At 37.5% G+C, this 19,358-nt stretch overlaps 2 protein-coding genes across 2 annotated transcripts; both read right to left on the reverse strand.

The window, feature by feature from the left end:
* Positions 1-402: 402 nt before the first annotated feature.
* On the reverse strand, positions 403-10,282 carry LOC139116404 (leukotriene-B4 omega-hydroxylase 3-like). The gene is made up of 8 exons (XM_070679039.1): positions 9,854-10,282; positions 9,431-9,575; positions 8,547-8,719; positions 6,970-7,091; positions 2,920-3,184; positions 2,135-2,334; positions 989-1,176; positions 403-503 (listed from the first exon to the last, which is right to left on the reverse strand). The coding sequence occupies exons 1-8, from the start codon at positions 10,061-10,063 to the stop codon at positions 403-405; spliced, it is 1,404 nt and encodes a 467-aa protein (XP_070535140.1). The 5' UTR covers positions 10,064-10,282.
* Positions 10,283-12,294: 2,012 nt separating this feature from the next.
* Positions 12,295-19,051, reverse strand: LOC139116113 (cytochrome P450 4F4-like). The gene is made up of 7 exons (XM_070678658.1): positions 18,845-19,051; positions 17,198-17,319; positions 16,370-16,628; positions 15,538-15,734; positions 14,279-14,412; positions 13,530-13,677; positions 12,295-13,169 (listed from the first exon to the last, which is right to left on the reverse strand). Exons 1-7 carry the CDS (start codon positions 18,848-18,850, stop codon positions 12,995-12,997), a joined length of 1,041 nt encoding a protein of 346 aa, XP_070534759.1. The 5' UTR covers positions 18,851-19,051; the 3' UTR covers positions 12,295-12,994.
* Positions 19,052-19,358: the final 307 nt, after the last annotated feature.

Consider the following 19,358-nt stretch of genomic DNA (forward strand, 5'->3'; position numbering starts at 1 on the left):
TTGTAATGCAAGAAGTAAGTAAGAATTTGCCGCGATCAAAAAAAAAAATTCCAAATATGCCAAAATAGAAGCGGCGATTCAGATGAACAATTTATTTTTTCTTCCTGGCCTTATGACAAAATTTTTATATTTGCAATTACATCAGACATTAATGGCGCAAATACAGAGTTCTGTCGAAGGTCTGGTAAACGATAGCCTATTGGTCAACCAGCCTATTACATTTTATACTGGACGGCTGTGGCGTTTCATTATTACGGTTGATTAAAAATTAAGATTGTACTAAACATTTAATAAATTCATAAATATGACGGGAAAGCCATGGCTTGTAAATGACATAGATACGATAAGGTTTCTCACCTAGGTCCAGCCGCAAACGGTACAAATGCATGAGCGGTCTGTCCTTCATGTTTTCAGGGGAGAATCTTTCCGGATCGTAAACCTCTGGGTCAGGCCAGATATTACCATTGTGGTGGCAAGCAAGATATTGACAGCTGCTAGATGGTCTTTAATAGTTTAAAAAAAGAAAATATTCATGAGGATTGTTGTCACGGCAAAAGGTGTAACTAAAGAAAAGTTTTTCATATATGGTCTATTTACTAGTAACATATCGGAAACATTTGTTGTCCTTTTGTGGACAGCGATTAAAAGTGGTATTCTGAGCAGATAACAGAACTCGCTTGGACTTATCGTTGTCATAAATAGAGAAGACGGACACACACGTACACAGGTGAAATCAAAACGTCGGCTACGTTGTTTTATTCCAGCGTAGCACGCTATATTATCATATCTCTGAAACTTTTCTCTGCAAATTTACCCTATCTTCATCTTATCAACATTCTGTATTTGTTGAAAGAACACTGCCATATCGCATCTGGACATTCCAAATTACGTGCAAAAAGTGCCGATACCTGCACAACCTAGTAAAAAGAAAAATTTTTTGGTGTGGAAATGATTACAATATTATTCAAGAATAAAGACGTGTCAATACATATGAGTGGAATCAGTATATGAACGAATAGTAATGGTGCTGCCTTATGCTGACCTGCAGGTACTGTACGTCCATCGGGTAAGGTCATTGATTTTGTTAATTTCCTTGCGATGAAAGGCACGGGAGGGTGGAGACGGAGGCTCTCTTTGATACACATGGTGGTGTACGGTATCTTGCTGAGATCATCCCTGGAAATGGTATCAAAATGATAGAATCAATGGCTTTACGAGCGGTTTTACAAACGTAACTATATAGGTACATCAAGAATGGTATCAGGGTTCCCAAATCGTTTACTTATCTTCCAAAATCTTAGAAAACAAAAGCATGGAGAATAGTGGCTACTATCACGGACAGCAAAGATTCCTAATGTATGTGATATTCTGTCAACTTCTCTAGCCCAGGATGTTTCTTCAGGCAGAGACCCGTTTTCGATTGGGAAACTATGCTACGCCGATCTAACTAAGCCATTCGGACCGGGCGATGATATTTTGCAAGTGAATAGCATCCAAGAGAATGTATCATTGATGACTTTCATCTTAAACACACAATTTTTACTCCAGTCCTCTTTGACTGGTGATACTTGGCAGTGACGATAGCAAGTTTCGTATTACTTTGCTTGATTAATACCAGATCAGCTCTGCTATAAACCAATTTTACCTATATTCTACAGTAACTCAGGTATAATTTTTCCCCTCTATATTTTCCCGCTGTTTATCTATATTCACAACATCAAAACACCGTCTAAGACTGAGCCAGATCTCGCGTGACTTCATTGTTTCGCAGCAGAAAGAGGCAGCGCACCATTCATCATGAAGACAACACAGAATCTACTAATGTTACGTAAACTGTACACGGGTTCGACTTTATATACTATAGCTTGATTTGGTTTCATATATTTCAAGTCGCGAAAATTCACGAGTGGAAAATCTGTTACCGCCACACCGGTCCCTCTCTATCTCTACCGATGCTTGCTGTGATACGACCCGCAGCTTTTCCCGGCGTAGAGTACAGACGGGAAAGATGACATGTCTTTCTCCACCACACGATAGCATTAGGGAAAGGAATAGGTTATATCAGTGAAATCATTATGATGCCTATCAAACGCTCAACATTAAGATATATCCCATCGCATCCATCCCTTCTCACCATTCAAAGAGTTTCTCTTCTTTACCCTCCATCAGTTCATTGATCTCTTCCCTACATTTATCCTGGTACTCAGGATGTCTGGCAAGGTTGTACAAAATCCAGGAGATCCCACTGGATGTGGTGTCATGACCTTCAAACATAAATGTGTCAACTTCATCCCGAATCTCTGCATCTGTCAGACCATTGCCATTCATGCGTAGAGAGAGAGAGAGAGAGAGAGAGAGAGAGAGAGAGAGAGAGAGAGAGAGAGCCTTGTAAGTCTACATATTTAAAGGGCCAGTAATGCTAACTTTTGATTATCTTTACATCATTTGTAAATCAATTGCAACTTTTTTACTTCCCCAAAGAATGTTGAAACACTTGCTATTTAGCTTGTTAACTTAGCGTCCCTATGTCTAAAATGCATAGTTATTGTTTACATTTGAATTCTAGTCCGGGCCAGAAGTCATTTTTCAACAATAACAATGCGGTTTTTAAACATACGGGCTGAGTTGACGAGCTGAACACTGTATAAATTAACATGCCTTTGGGAGTAGAACAAGGAATTATGGTTGACATTCAAAACATAAATGGTGAAAAAATTATCAAACGTTAGCATTACCGGCCCTTTTTTGACCTGATGGCAAACAAATGAAGTTGAGAAGATAAAGGAAAACAACCAAAACAACAACAACAAACAACCAAAACAACAAAAACGAAATAAACATACAAAAAATCGTTTAGAAACACGTATGTGTCTGTACAAAGGACGAGCCTTTGATTGTGACTTATCGAGTGTGACCTACCTTGGTGGAAAGCAATATATCCAAGAAATCCAAGTATCTTGAAGTTCTCTTGTTTTCGTTCTCTTTCGTCTGCCCAAAACTCAAAGCCCTCCTTCTGTCGGCGATTACTTGTCTGGCCTCATTGTGAACAAAGTCACATGCTTTCTTGAACTGGTAGCCATGGTAACTGATGTTGAAGATCGAGTCAATCAAGTAGGGTGGGAAGAAAAAGCGGAGTAATATCAATTCCGCTAACCGATAAACAGACTTCACGTATGGATCTTCACTGAAATGAAACACAAACAATTACTAAATCTTCATTTGCATTATTAAAATGAATGAGTAATATCAATTCCGCTAACCGACAAACAGACTTCACGTATGGATCTTCACTGAAATGAAACACAAACAATTACTAAATCTTCATTTGCATTATTAAAATGAACTTAACCCGCCCTCTGCCTCTCTTATACCATATGAAGAGTGTATAGTCTCGTTGGCAGGGTTTGTAAAATGGTGTAAATTTGTAGTCAAACTGCTGCCCGTCATTCAAATGTTCATCAAGGCTCGATTTCCGAAATCAAACGCTAGTGTTATATACATCACCGGTCAAGAACCAACCACACTCCGGTTTTAAATGAACAAATGACGTTTGTTTCTTGCAGGGACTTTGAATCAACTAAAAGAACTCAGTGTCTGGCTCCACTGCTTAGGCAGACAATTATGTTGACAATGGCTGGATGAAAGTCGAAGCAAAGTTTGTCATAGGCTGTGTGGCCTTACCCACAGCATTGTGTGCGTTTTTTCCCACATAAACACGTATTTGGCAAGGAGGCAATTAAACTTTCCCCTACGAAAATAGACATTTTAGTACGGTTCTAGTATTCCTGCGGCAAAACAGACCTCTATTAAGGAAAACAAAAGGTTTCAATAACAACTCATATTTTGCTCACGTGTTCACACACGTGAGGGTATGTCGCAGCGATGTCTGTGTGTCGGTGTGTCTGTCTGTCTGTCCGTCTGTCTGTCTCTCAAAAGCGGCTCATCAGATCAGAATCAAATGGTACATAGATTCAGTTAGCAAATGGCAAGAACTGATTAGTTAAATTTGGTGGGTATGGCTTGCTTACGTTTTGCGCATTTGCATAATTAATGATTTTAGAAAAAACAGATATATATTGACAACGACTGCACACAATTTGATGAGATTTGCTACAACTGTTGATCACTTCAAGATAACAGCAGTGAAAGATATTACGGTGTGACATAAAAGGTAATGGATAATTTGCATATTTAATGAACTTTCCAATTAGTGATATGTATTAATAATATTAATGGCTGCTCAGGTGATGAAGACATTGTTGAAATGTGGCGTAACCATTATTGTGACATTTATAACTCTGTAAACAATACTAAGGATAAGAATTTGTATATGATGCTATTGACAACTGTACTCAGGGAGATAATTTCATAATCTTCCCTGGTGATATTCGTGACGCTATTGCCAACCTCCAGGCTAACAAAAGTCCTGGTTCTGACTTTCTTTCATCCGAATACTTTATGTATGCCAGCAGTAAAGTTTCATCTCTGCTCAGTATGTGCTTTACGGCCATGTTTGTTCATGTAGTTTGCCCCGAAAGACTTTCGAACACTATTCTAGTTCCAATCACCAAAGAAAAAATGGTGACATAACTGACAAGAACAACTATCGTCCTATTGCTCTCTGTACTGTTACTTCTAAAATTCTCGAGTTAGTAATATTGCGTCATATTGAATCATATCTAGGGACGACAGACTACCAGTTTGGTTTCAAATCAGGTCACTCCACTGATATGTGTGTTTTTATTTTGAAGGAAATAATTCATTTTTACAGAAGTTATGGCAGCAATGTATTTATTACCTTCATGGATGCCTCTAAGGCCTTTGACAGAGTTAACCATTGGACACTTTTCAAAAAGTTAATTCAGCGTAATATTCCTGTTTTCATAGTTAGATTCCTTGTTTGTTGGTATAGAACTCAAGTTATTGCTATTCGTTGGGGTGCTCTCACATCGAATAGCTTTACTGTGACAAATGGTGTCAAGCAAGGTGGTATACTGTCACCTAAGCTTTTCAATGTTTATATGGACGACTTGAGTATTCTCTTAACAAACTCGAATACAGGCTGTAATATCGGTGATGTTTTTGTAAATCACTTACTGTATGCAGATGATATCTGCTTAATTAGTCCTTATGCAAAAGTTACACAGAAATTGATAGATGTTTGCACTTGCTATGGTGGTATACATGACATCATTTTTAATAGCAAAAAGACTAACTGCATGTGTATTTTTCCTAATCACAGTAAGATGTGTAAAATTCCTTCTGTGTATCTCAACGGTGTTAAATTAGAAGTTGTTTCTAAGAAAAAATACCTTGGTGTTGTCTTATCTGATCGCTTTAGAGATGATGATGACATCGAGCGACAGACGAGATATCTTTACATTTCAGCAAATATGTTGATGAGAAATTTCTGTAAGTGTACGTTTCATGTTAAATGTGTTATATTTAAAGCCTATTGTTACCAGCTATATGGAGGACCACTCTGGAGTAATTACTCTGTGGCTGTTATGCATAAATTGAAAGTTGCATACAACAATGCTGCACAACTCTTATTGGGTTATGAAAAACAGAGTAGTACGAGTTCAATGTTTGTATCTAATAGTATCAATAACTTTGACGCTCAATGCGTAAACAGATTTATGGTTTGAGAGAGCGACTTTTGAACAGTAGTAATACAATTGTACGTACATGTGACTTATTGTACTTCAAGTCGGATATAGTTAAGTTTGGAATAAGCTTCTTTTTGTTTTACTGATTGTTTTTCTTTTCAACCAGTATGCAAGAGAACAATTAATTCTTCAAAGAGTCTGTAATAACATTTCACAACATTTATATGGACTTTTAAGTCCGAAATAAAGTTTATAATAATAATAATATCTCATTTGACCTGATCAAAATTGATAAAACTTTGTATGTATATTGAAGATACTATGATTTAATATTATTGAAAGTCATTAAAGCATTTTTACTTCATTTAACTCTTAATTTGCATATTTAATGAACCTTTGAAGTTAGGGATATTTATTTGAATTGATTTGACCAAAAATGATGAAACTTGCTATGTACATTAAAGATACTATGATATAACATTGTTGAAAGTCATTAAACATTTTTACTTCAGCCAATTCCTTATTTGCATATTTAATAAACTTTCCTAATTACATATATATATATCTGAATTGACTTGACCAAAGTTGATGAAATTCGCTATGTACATTGAAGATACTATGATATAACATTATTGAAAATCATTAAGCAGTTTTACTTCATGCTTATTTACATATTTAATGAACTTCACTGATTAGGGATATATATCTGAATTGACTCGACCGAAGTTGATGAATCTTGCTACATATATTGGAGATACTATAAAACAACATTATTGAAAGTCATTGAACTTTTTTACTTTAGCCAATTCCTAATTTGCATATTTAATGAACTTTCCTAATTAGGGATATTTATCTGTATTGACTAGACCAAATTTGATGAAACTTGCTATGTAAATTAAAGATACTATGATACAACATTGAAAGTCATTAAGCATTTCTACTTTAGCCAATTCCTTATTTGCAAATTCAATGAACTTTCCTAATGGAGGATATTTATCTGTCTTGACTAGACCAAAGTTGACGAATTGCTGTGTACATTAAAGACACTATGATACGACATTATTGAAAGTCATTTAACATTTTTACTTCAGCCAATTCCTAATTTGCATATTTAATGAGAACATTTCAGTCAATTCCTAATTTGCATATTTTAATGAACTTTGCTGATTGGGGATATATACTTGGATTTAGAATTAGAATTAGAATTAATCTGTGGTGAATATTATTCATTATGTTGATCATAACACTTTCAATGAAGTTGCAAGCATGTGGCAAAGGTTCAAATTTACACATGACTGCAATATATAATGAAACACGTGAGCATTTTCAGTTCATATCTGGTAAAGAAAGATTTACTTACTTTGCTGTTTGACAGTTGCTTTTATAACTGAAGGCGCATCTCAATAAAGTGTCCAACGTCATCTGGCTAACTGAGTTTTGAATTTCGATTGATTTGCTGTGGTCGATGCTGGCCCACTTATCCTAGATATAATGAAAATTAACAACATTATGATGTGTTTTACATTTAGGTCGGATTAAAGAAGATCCTTTCTGTTAGCGGTAGCAAGGAAAACTGGCCCCTATGACGCACATTTGCGATATCTAACGTTGATTACCTGTAAGCTCTCAATTTTTTGCAGTATTTTTGTCTTGTTTGTTACTGTCGTGTTGAACTCACATATCATATCAAAATGCTGAGTGTTCCAATTGTCTGCTCAGGATGTGCTAGTGCGTGGGTGTATTACGGAACGTAGTTGGCGACAGAAATCTTGTCCTACAGATTGTCGTTTGTCAACAATAACTTCGCACAACGTACACATCGTGATATATGGTCGAGGGCAATAATTTCTATTTTGTCATAATAAAGGGAGAAAGACGAGAAACTGTACTTGTTGTTTTGTAAAAAAGAAATAACAATAAACATATCGAACGCGCAGATTTATAATATACTATGCAAGTAACCGGAAGTGTACCCGACTCACATGGGCGCCCCCATATTTTTTTGAGTGCTCGTAAATAAACAAATACGAAACGTGCAAAGTATTATTTCATAAGATGCCATTAATAAAATGTATCTATTTTATTAGCCAGTAAGTATTATTATCCATCTTGTCGCTGATACAAAATATCACGCTATCGCGCCTAAAAATAGAAAAAGAGAGAAAACTATCGTGCATATGAACGAGGGAATACGCAAAGAATGCTGGGATTGAATTTTAGAAACCGCCCCCCCCCCCTCGCCCGTTCCAATAACTAAATGCAAAATCGGCAGTTTTTAGACGGAACGCTATAGTCTTCAGCTTGCAAGTGGAAGTTGGCAGTGCAGTTACACTTGCAACGATAATGATGGCACAATACGTCCCTTGTTAAACACAATAGGTTGTTATCATGGTGAAAATTGCGAATTTTTGTCCAACATTTTTACACATTATAGAAAATCTATACCTACAGGGTCTGACATCATCTACGTTAACTGTTTCACCAAAGGGTAAACTGGGCATAGTTGTCGTACAAACGTATATAGCAAATAACAATTCATTCTATTTTATCTTGAATCAATACAAATAACATTTCTAAATTTTACCCCTGGCGCGACACCTAGGGCTGAACCCTATATAATATTATTGAATAATAAAGTAATTTTTACCAAATAAAGATGTTTTCCAATAAAATTGTAGGTTACTGTTCTACAAACGAGTCCACTACTACCACCACCACCACCACCACCACCACCACCATCATCATCGTTATCATCTTCGTCGTCGTCTTTTTCGTCTTTGTCGCCCTGATCGTCAATGTCGACATCATTATCTTCCTGGTCTTAAATCTCAAGTCATTTAACACTGATCCTGACAATTGATCGTGTTTCAACACAGAAATATTATTTTACAAAATGAAAAATGTCCATTGTTTTGCATGTTTTTCGGCATTACTTACAAGCATGATTTTTGTGGACTCACTGAAAACATTGACGTAAGGTTTCAGGATATCAAAGTGAAATCCAGGGGTCAACAACCTTCTGTTTCTTGCCCACTTCTTTCCGTTACTTAGCAACAAGCCATCGCCAAGCCATGGACGTAGTGTGTCGTAGATAAAGTCGGCTTTTGGCTCTGCAGAAAGAGTAAAATCGAAATAAAACTTTGTCGTACTGACTAAAAGACGATTTCGGACATTGCAATATTACGTGTTCATTACGTTTTACAGCCGAATTGACAATTCCTTAACTTCCCATATCGGGCATTTCTGCTCAGCCACCAACTATCATGGATTGATAACACGGTCCATACAAAGACAAGGTGTGAACTACTGATTAATTCTTTAAGTGCTGTAATTTTTCCACCAAAATTTTAGTGCACATTAATACCGATTTTTATGAATTTTTCTGTATTTTTATGAATTGTTCTGTATTTTTATAATTTTGGAACAAAGGGACATTAAATTTCATAAGCTACGGTTTTTATCAAAATTTTGGCAAATATCTGAGAAAATTGAGTGGGGTAAATTTTATCAAGGCTACACAAATTGACTTTGGCGCTCAAAGGATTAAGATCCCATGTTCAGTAACTGATCTCCGCAAAAACGTAGACAAACGCCATTGAATAATACTAGTAGTCTAACTTTTGAAGTAAAGTCACGAAGTCAACTTGCTGCGAATCCGTAAACGGTATTGCCACTCGGGTAGCTTGGTCATTGGAGTGGCTAGTGGCCCCACTCCAAAAAGAACATGTCAAGGGGTGGCAGGGCTCGTTTTCGCAGCAAGAAGTCAACATGAACACAGTTTTCACCCTTTGGATCTTTCTTATGTTTTTTTATACACTCACCTGAGGTTGCTAACAACACTTTGACACTATCAGGGTGTGATACAGTCACGGCACAGGTAAACGCTCCTATCCAGAACTTGAAGGCATAGTTGTACTTGGTGCTAGCCGCTGCTTGCTGGTCAAATCCTTCATCTCCACCGTAAAACTGGAAATGAGAAATTGATTAAAACGAGATCGTAGAGTATGCAAAGGCGGGACTCCGAATCCTAAAGTGACAACCGGACTTTATACTCCCGGAATAAACAACATCGTAGTACGAAGCGTGTACATATAGGCACAGGGTGGATAGAGGGACTGTGATATAGGCCTACATAATACATTCAAAACGTAGGCCTCTGTGACAATGTCTGAGACCTTTGCCTCTGGGACCTCTCCGACCTCTGTTATTCGGTATACTGATAAAGTTCAATGTATAGGGCTTACCAAGTTCACGTGACCAAAGAACCAATGCGCCTGAGGGCCACCGAAATCTTTGAGCACTCGCTTGTGTTCGTTCATTTGACGTAGTGACTGGACCATCTTGACCAAGACGGTGATCGTAATCGCAACTGTTATGGCTACCAGTACAACGTCTGCACGCAGGAACAAGCCTGCTTTTCTGGTGAGCTCAGAGATGACAGTTTGGGCTGTCATTTTAGTTCAGTATCCTAGGCTTCGTCAACTCTTGCACGAGCGCACTGCTATTCCCCTTGAAACACCGGCCGTCAACGAGGGAGAGCTTGTTCTGCTGCGGTCTTTGCGAGACTGCAGTAAATTAAAATAGGCTTTAGCAGCACGCAGACAAATCCTCTGAGCTCAGCAACAAGATGACCTCTGTGCTTATGCAATGTCAGACAAATGCAACTCACATGATCACATGCATCCAGTGACATAATCACGGGCTGACGTGGAAATTCCACGGGCGCTCGTACTAGTCGTAGGCTCAGGTGCAGCCAACGAACAATGCACTTTCTGATGGGTCCTTCCTGTGATAAGATATTATGTACATGACAAGTAATGTGAACTGACTAATTTTAGGTCCAGAGGGTTATTAATTAGCTGTCATCATTTGCCGTCCAACTAAAAATATTTTGACTTCCCCTACCGCACTCAAACTTCATTTTGACCCACCCCTTGTCGATTTCCCCTGCCCTGGAAAAAAATTTCCGCTTAAAATTTTATCATTCCCGTCAGACATGAAGCTCCCCTACCTTGTAAAAAAACCTGACGATTTTCCCCTGCCCTGAAAAGAATTCCCCTTAAAATTAACATTCCCCCGCATTTACAGTGACGCCAGGCTAAACACTGTTCATTTCAACATGTCTCTGTAAATAACGCAGTGATCAATATCAATAATGCCAGTAATGTCTTTAAAGTTTCCTTTCGCAATGACGCGCGCAGAAAATCATCAAAATCTTTATCATCTTCTGATCGGTGTCATCGCTTTTTTGTTCGATGGAGAGTAACTTATTTCGAAGGTATACAGTACAGGGCCACCCAACTGTAATAATTGAGCACTTCTGATTTTGTCGATAGATTTTCGCACTTTCAAAATTCCATTGAGGGGAGAGGAGGGGATTTGAGGTCAAACGCAACGAGTTTCGTCGTCACGTTCTTGTTATAATTATCAATGGTCAATGAGGAACTAGAATTTGCATCCAGACGGAAATATATAAATATACAGGGCAGCATGGCCACTAAAAGATTTGACAGCTTTACCACTTTTGAAACATATTCACATGACTAGCAACTGAAAGTGGAATGCTAAAAAACAAAAACAAACCAAACACACACACACACACATCTAGATTAACTGTGCGAAAAAATTACAAATCGTTGTAAGGCGAAACACATATCAGCATTCTGAATAACTTGTTGAACATCTGATGAATCATTCCTTGGTTAGTGTCATCATGTTTGCAAAGAGACGACCGTGATTGCATAATTGTTAATGAATGACCTGCTTAACACTTTGAGTGCTGTAATCTTTCTGACCATAATTTTAGTGCAACATTTTTACTAAATTTTATGAATTTTCTGTAATTCTTTTGAAAATTTTGGGCCAAATGGATAGCACTTTTCACAGAATCCAGTTTTGGGTCAAAATTTTGGGAAAAACCTAAAACAATGTTTGGACCTGCAAAAATGTTGTCTGGATTATATTTTATACAGGTGACAAAAATTGACGTCGGCACTCAAAGGGTTAAACCTGTGGAATTCAGGCCGTATACTCGATCATTCTTTAAATTTATCAATACTAAAAAAATGAATAAAATACCAATATTTATACATCGAGAACGACAAAGACCATGTAAAAAAGTATTACTATATATGGTTTATGTATGCGTATTAGCGATTACGTTCATGTTTTGTGTCAAGACTATCGATAACTGAGAACTGGGAAACATAAATTTAAGACAATTGGTCAACTCTGTAATAATCAACCGTTCTGTTGTTTTGAAGTATTTTTATCTATACTGTAACTCGCCCAAATTCAGACCCACTTATATGATCGGCCAACCAATTCCTCATTTCAAGTCATAGATTTGCATTCACATTTCCGTATCTATCGTATTTATGCTGAGATAAGGAAACAAATTAGAATCGAATAAAATATGATAAACTATTATTCAATGAAAACATTGACGTTATATTGGTGTTCTGAAAAGGAAACACACTAATACATTTATGTTGATCACTCTAACGTCCCTAAAATCAAATGTTTCCACTGTCACAGCTTCTACTTAAAGTGTTATAATTTTTAAAGACTCTAAAATTTGGAATGATTTGTAAAGAAGTGAAAATGCAAATACATGTCATAACTGGGGGTTCAAATGCTGAGATGATTTTCAGTCATTAAATAAGTATAGTCAGAAGGAACGAATAATTTCTATTGATGACTTAGATTTATTGAAAAAATACTGATGAATGAGTTTAATTCAATATTTTCGTGTAGATATACATATCAGTTTGATGTTGAAGAAGTACAATAGATTTTCTCAATGTTTTATCATGTTAAAGAAAGAAGATAACTAAATATGGAGAGTTACAGGTACAATTTTTAATTTCGGGATACATTTCTCAAACAAAACTGGTGAATTGTGAACTCATCAGTTAGACTCTCTCTCTCTCTCTCTCTCTCTCTCTCTCTCTCTCTCTCTCTCTCAGTTCAAGTAAAAATACGCAATTTGGGTGCTATCCAGTTGTACAATTCCATAATGCATCTTTTTTCGAGGAGTCGTGGTACAATAACTCCGAAAATGTAAGATACCTGAAATAACAATCAATTAGGTTTGTTGGTAACTTGATTGGCGTATATGTCGAGGAATACCATTATGATACAATCTAAGACTGAAATTCCATAACAGTCCACAAAGGCGAACAACTGTTGCCAATGTAATCAAGATGGCAGGTCAATTTGTAAACGACAATGTGACTGCCACGGCACCGTAACAGGTGAGATTCTTCCTGTTATTTTTAAATTCAATAAGTTCAACTTGTGTCGTTTACATAAAGTAGAGTAAAATTTATACGATGTTTACATGTTCACAGACAATGATTTGAGTAAAGGAACAAACTTCAGAATTACATCGTCTCCCTTGGTTTGATATGCAGATGAATGCCGTTTTTGGATTTCAACACCAACAGACACGTACGGCTTGGAGGTTTACTGTCGTCGACGGATAATACAAATCTATGGATTGTCATGGCAATAGCCACCTTTATCTCATTCATTGCAAAATTCTGGCCAATGCAGTTCCTGAGGACGTAAAAGAAATACTATTTTCAGCATAAAGAGACATCGTAAACAGAGAATGAAATGTAGGCCTATTAATTTATTTGGAAGATGAGTGTCTAAAATTTATGACAAAAGATGTTTATATTTGATGGCGCAAATTAGAGTTCTGTCGACGATCTCGTGAACGATATCCTACAATACAAACTATTTGATAGTGCGGCCATATGCGGTATATAGGCATTGTCTTTATACTGGACGGCTGTGACGTTTCATTATTACGGTTGATTAAAAATTAAGATTGTACTGAACATTTTATAAATTCACAGATATGACGGGAAAGACATGACTTATAATGACATTGAGACGATAATATTTCTTCACCTTGGTCCAGCCGCAAAAGGTACAAATGCATGAGGCGGTCTGTCCTTCATGTTTTCAGGGGAGAATCTTTCCGGATCGTAAACTTCTGGATCAGGCCAGATATTAGCATTGTGATGGCAAGCAAAGATGTTGACAGCCGCTAGTTGGTCTTTAATAGTTTAAAAAAAGATAATAATCATTAGGATTGTTGTTACGGGAGAACGGAGTAACCATAGTTACGTTTTTCATAGTCTCAATGGCGTCGATTACTTTCTGGAGCTGGTCTATTTACGAGTAACACATCGGAAACATTTTCGACCAACCTTAACTGGTACACTGTCAATGTTGTCCTTTTATGGACGGTGATTAAAAGTGGTATTCTGAGCAGATAACTGAACTCGTTTGGACGTATGGTTGTCACAAATAGAGAAGACGGACACACAGTGGTGAAATCAAGACATCAGCTAGGTTGTTTTATTCCTGCGTAGCACGCTCGCTAAATTATCACAATATCTCTAAAACGTTTCTCTGCAAATTTGTCCTTATCTTCATCTTATCAACATTCTGTATTCATTTAACGAACACTGTCATATCGCTTCTTGACAGTTCAAATTACGTGCAAAAAGTGCCGATACCTGCGTAACATCGTAAAAAAGAACAATTTATTGGCGTGGAAATCGTACTATATTATTCAAGAATAAAGACATGTCAATACATGTCGAGTGGAATCAGCATATGAACGAATAGTAATGGTGCTGTCTTATGCTGACCTGCTGGTACCGTACGTCCATCGGGTAAGGTCATTGATTTTGTCAACTTCCTTGCAATGAAAGGCACGGGAGGGTGGAGACGGAGGCTCTCTTTGATACACATGGTGGTGTACGGTATCTTGCTGAGATCATCCCTGGAAGTAGTGTCAGAAGTGAGAGAATCAATGGTTTTGGTAATGGCGGGACACAAGGCTCTCACTTTTATAAGCGGATTTACAAACGTATAAGTATGTAGGGACATCAAAATGGTATCAGGGTTACCAAATCGTTTACTTATCCTCCAAAATATCAGAAAACAAAAACATGGAGAACAATGGCTCTTATCACAGACAGTAAAGATTCTATATGTATATGATATTCTGTCAACTTGTCTAGCCCTGGATGTTATAGAGACCCGTTTTCGATTGAAAATCTATGCTATACCCACGGGCTATACCGACCTAACCAAGCCATTCAGGCGGAGTGATGATATTTTGCAAGTCAATAGCATCCAAGTGAATATATTCACTGATGACTTTCATCTAAAACACACAATTTCTATTTCTAGTCCGGTTCGACCGGTGATACTTAGAAGTGAGGACAGCAAGTTTCCTATTACTTTGCTAGATTAATACCATATTTCGGCTCTCAAAAAAAAACCAATTTTACCTATATTCTACAGTGACACAGGTACAATTTTTCCCCTCTTTATTTTCCCGCTGCTTATCTATTCACAACATCAAAACACCGTCTAAGACTGAGCAAGATGTCGCGTGACTTCATTGTTTCGCAGCAGAAAAGAGGCAGCGCACCATTCATCATGAAGACAACACAGAATCTACTAATGTTACGTAAACTGTACACGGGTTCGCCTTTACATACTTAGTTCGATTTGGTTTCATATATTTTACGACTGACTCGTGCGTTGAGTAAATAAAATATCAAGTTGCGACAATTCACGAGTGGAAAATCTGTTACCGCCATACCGGTCCCTGTCTGTCTCTGCCGATGCTTGCTGTGACGTTGAGTACAGAGCAGACTGAAAGATCCGTCGTTCGAGGAAGCTCCCTAGGCACACTCCCCTCCTCTTGTATGGGGAGCGTAGAAAGCGCCCTCGAGCGACGGATCTCTCAGTCTATGTACAGAGAGGAAAGATGACATGTCTTTCTCCACCACACGATTGCATTAGGGAAAGGTATGGGTTATATCAGTGGAATCATTATGATGCCTATCAAACGTTTAACATTACATTAGATCCCATCGCATTCACCCCTTCTCACCATTCAAAGAGTTTCTCTTCTTTACCCTCCATCAGCTCATCGATCTCTTCCCTACATTTATCCTGGTACTCGGGATGTCTGGCAAGGTTGTACAAAATCCAGGAGATCCCACTGGCTGTGGTGTCGTGACCTTCAAACATAAATGTGTCAACTTCATCCCGAATCTCTGCATCAGTCAGACCATTGCCATCTTCATCCTGGTCATACGCAGAGAGAGAGAGAGAGAGAGAGAGAGAGAGAGAGAGAGAGAGAGAGAGAGAGAGAGAGAGAGAGAGAGAGAGAGAGAGAGAGAGAGAGACGCCTTGTAAGTTAGCATATTTCAAGGACCAGTAATGCTAACTTTGATTATCTTTTCATCATTTTTATTTTGTATATCAATTGCAACTTCTTTTTTTACTCCCCAAAGAATGTTGAAACACTCACTATTTAGCTAGTTAACTTAGCGTCTCTATCTGTAAAATGCATTGTTATTGCTTACTTTTGAATTCTAGTACGGACCAGATGTCACTTTTCAACAATAACAATGCAGTTTTCACACGTACGGGCTGAGTTGACAAGCTGAACACTGTGTATATCAACTTGTCTTGTGGAGTAGAACAAGGAATTATGGTTGATATTCAAAACAAAAATGGTGAAAAAATTATCAAACGTTAGCATTACTGGCCCTTTTTGACCCGATAGCAACAAATGAATCGGATAAGATGAGGAAAACAAACAAAACAACAGCAAACAACGAAAACAACAACAACGAAATAAACATACAAAAAATCGTTTAGAAACACGTATGTGTCTGTACAAAGGACGAGTCTTTGATTTATCGAGTTTGCTCTACCTTGGTGGAAAGCAAAATATCCAAGAAATCCAAGTATCTTCTCTTGTTTCCGTTCTCTTTCGTCTGCCCCAAACTCAAAGCCCTCCTTCTGTCGGCGATCACTTGTCTGGCCTCATTGTGAACAAAGTCACATGCTTTCTTGAACTGGTAGCCATGGTAACTGATGTTGAAGATCGAGTCAATCAAGTAGAGTGGGAAGAAAAAGCGGAGTAATATCAATTCCGCTAACCGATAAACAGACTTCACGTATGGATCTTCACTGAAATGAAACACAAACAATTACTAAATCTTCATTTGCATAAATGAACTTTACCCGCCCTCCGCCTCTCTTGTGTCATATGAACCATTTATAGTCTCGTTGGCATGATTTGTATAATGGTGTAAATTTGTAGTCAAACTGCTGCCATCATTCAAATGTTCATCAAGGCTTGATTTCCGAAATCAAACACGAGTGTTATATACATCATGCCGGTCAAGAACCAACCACACTCCGGTTTTAAATGAACAAATGACGTTTGTTTCTTGCAGGGACTTTGAATCAACTAAAAGAACTCAGTGTCTGGCTCCACTGCTTAGGCAGACAATTATGTTGACAATGGCTGGATGCAAGTCGAAGCAAAGTTTGTCATAGGTGTGTGGCCTTACCCACAGCCTTGTGTGCGTTTTTCCCCACATAAACATGTATTTGGCAAGAAGGCCATTAACCCTTCCACTAATAAATACACATTTTAGTACGGTTCTAGTATTCCTGCGGCAAAAACAGACCTCTATTGAGGAAAACAAAAGGTTTCAATATTCACAACTCATTTTAAAGAAAAGTTTACTTACTTTGCTGTTTGACAGTTGCTTTTATAACTGAAGGCGCATCTCAATAAAGTGTCCAACGTCATCTGGCTAACTGAGTTTTGAATTTCGATTGATTTGCTGTGGTCGATGCTGGCCCACTTATCCTAGATATAATGAAAATTAACAACATTATGATGTGTTTTACACATTTAGGTCGGATTAAAGAAGATCCTTTATGTTAGCGGTAGCAAGGAAAACTCGCCCCTACGACGCACATTTGCGATATCTAACGTTGATTAGCTGTAAGCTATCAATTTTTTGCAGTATTTTGTCTTGTTTGTTACTGTCGCGTTGAACTCACAAATCATATCCAAATGCTGAGTGTTCCAATTGTCTGCTCAGGATGTGCGAGTGCGTGTGTGTTTTATGAACCGTAGTTGGCGACAGAAATCTTGTCCTGCAGATTGTCGTTTGTCAACAATAACTTCTCACAACGTGCACATCGTTATATATGGTCATGGGCAATAATTTCTACTTTGTCATTATTAAGGGAGAAGGATAAGATATCGTACTTGTTGTTTTGTTAAAAAAGAAATTGCATCTCCCTACAGGTAATTGTCGGAGAAAAGTTATTTAGAGTGCTGTGTAAATGTGACGATTATGATCAGATGAAATATTTTTATTGATAGTCGCGCCAGCGGCTTAATGACTACGCATGCGCAGATTTATAATATACTATAGGAGTAACCGGAAGTGTACCCGACTCATGTTTTATTTTGAGTGCTCGGAAATATACAAATAAGAAACGTGCAAAGTATTATTTTATAAGAATCCATTAATAAAATGTATCTATTTTATTAGCCAGTAGCCTAAGTATTATTATCCTCCCTGTCGCTGATACAAAATATCGTTACTATCACGCCTAAAAAATAGAAAAAAGAGAGAAAACTATCGTGCATATGAACGAGGGCATACGCATAGAATGCTGGGATTGAATTTTAGAAAGCCCCCCCCCCCCCGTGCCAATAACTAAATGCGAAATTGGCAGTTTTTAGACGGAACGCTATAGTCTTCAGCTTGCAAGTGGAAGTTGGCAGTGCAGTTACAATTGCAATGATAATGATGGCACAATATGTCCCTTGTTAAACACAATAGGTTGTTATCATGGTGAAAATTGCCAATTTTGTCTAACATTTTTACACATTATAGAAAATCTATACCTGCAGGGTCTGACATCGTCTACGTTAACTGTTTCATCCGTGGGTAAACTTGGCATACTTGTCGCGCAAAAGTAACCATTCATTCTATTTTATCATGAATCAATACAAATAATATTTCTAAATTTTACCCGTGGCGCGACACCAAGGGCTGAACCCTATATAATATTACTGAATAATAAAGTAATTTTTACCAAATAAAGATGTTTTCCAATAAAATTGTAGGTAACTGTTCTACAAACGAGTCCACTACCACCACCACCACCACCACCACCACCATCATCATCATCTTTGTCGTCGTCTTTTTCGTCTTTGTCGCCCTGATCGTCAATGACGACATCATTATCTTTCTCGTCTTAAATCTCAAGTCATTTAACACTGATTCTGACAATTGATCGTGTTTCCATACAGAAATATTATTTTACAGAATGATAAATGTCCATTGTTTGGCATGTTTTTCAGAATTACTTACAAGCATGATTTTTGTGGACTCACTGAAAACACTGACGTAAGGTTTCGGGATATCAAAGTGGAAGCCTGGCGTTAACAACCTTCTGTTTCTTGCCCACTTCTTTCCGTTACTTAGCAACAAGCCATCGCCAAGCCATGGACGTAGTGTGTCGTAGATAAAGTCGGCTTTTGGTTCTGCGGGAAGAGTAAAATCGAAACAAAACTTGTCTTACTGACTGAAAGACGAGTTCGGACATTGTAATATTACGTGTTCATTATGTTTTGTTACTACTCAGCTACCAACTATCACGGATTGATAACACGGTCCATACAAAGACAAGGTGTGAACAACTAATGAATTCCTTGAGTGCTGTAATTTTCCCACCAAATTTTTGGGCAGCATTTTACCTATTTTTATGATTTTTTCTGGTTTTATAATTTTGGAACAAATGGAAATCACATTTCGTAAGCTACGATTTTTTTATCAAAATTTTGGCAAATATCTGAGACCATTGACTGGAGTAAATTTTATCAAG

The sequence above is a fragment of the Ptychodera flava genome, chromosome 17, assembly GCF_041260155.1.
Source record: "Ptychodera flava strain L36383 chromosome 17, AS_Pfla_20210202, whole genome shotgun sequence".
NCBI lineage: Eukaryota > Metazoa > Hemichordata > Enteropneusta > Ptychoderidae > Ptychodera > Ptychodera flava.

Bases quoted from the DNA above. Each gene is read 5' to 3' on its own strand.
- LOC139116404 (XM_070679039.1), bottom strand. From the start codon at position 10,063: ATGACAGCCCAAACTGTCATCTCTGAGCTCACCAGAAAAGCAGGCTTG. The intron at 9,576-9,853 runs GTAAGCCCTATA...TCTCATTTCCAG, and splicing joins TCTTTGGTCACGTGAACTTG to TTTTACGGTGGAGATGAAGG. The intron at 3,185-6,969 runs GTAAGTAAATCT...GTTTCATTTCAG, and splicing joins AGCAACTGTCAAACAGCAAA to TGAAGATCCATACGTGAAGT.
- LOC139116113 (XM_070678658.1), bottom strand. The intron at 15,735-16,369 runs GTAGAGCAAACT...GCGTATGACCAG, and splicing joins ATATTTTGCTTTCCACCAAG to GATGAAGATGGCAATGGTCT. The intron at 13,170-13,529 runs GTGAAGAAATAT...TTACGTCCTCAG, and splicing joins CCTTTTGCGGCTGGACCAAG to GAACTGCATTGGCCAGAATT.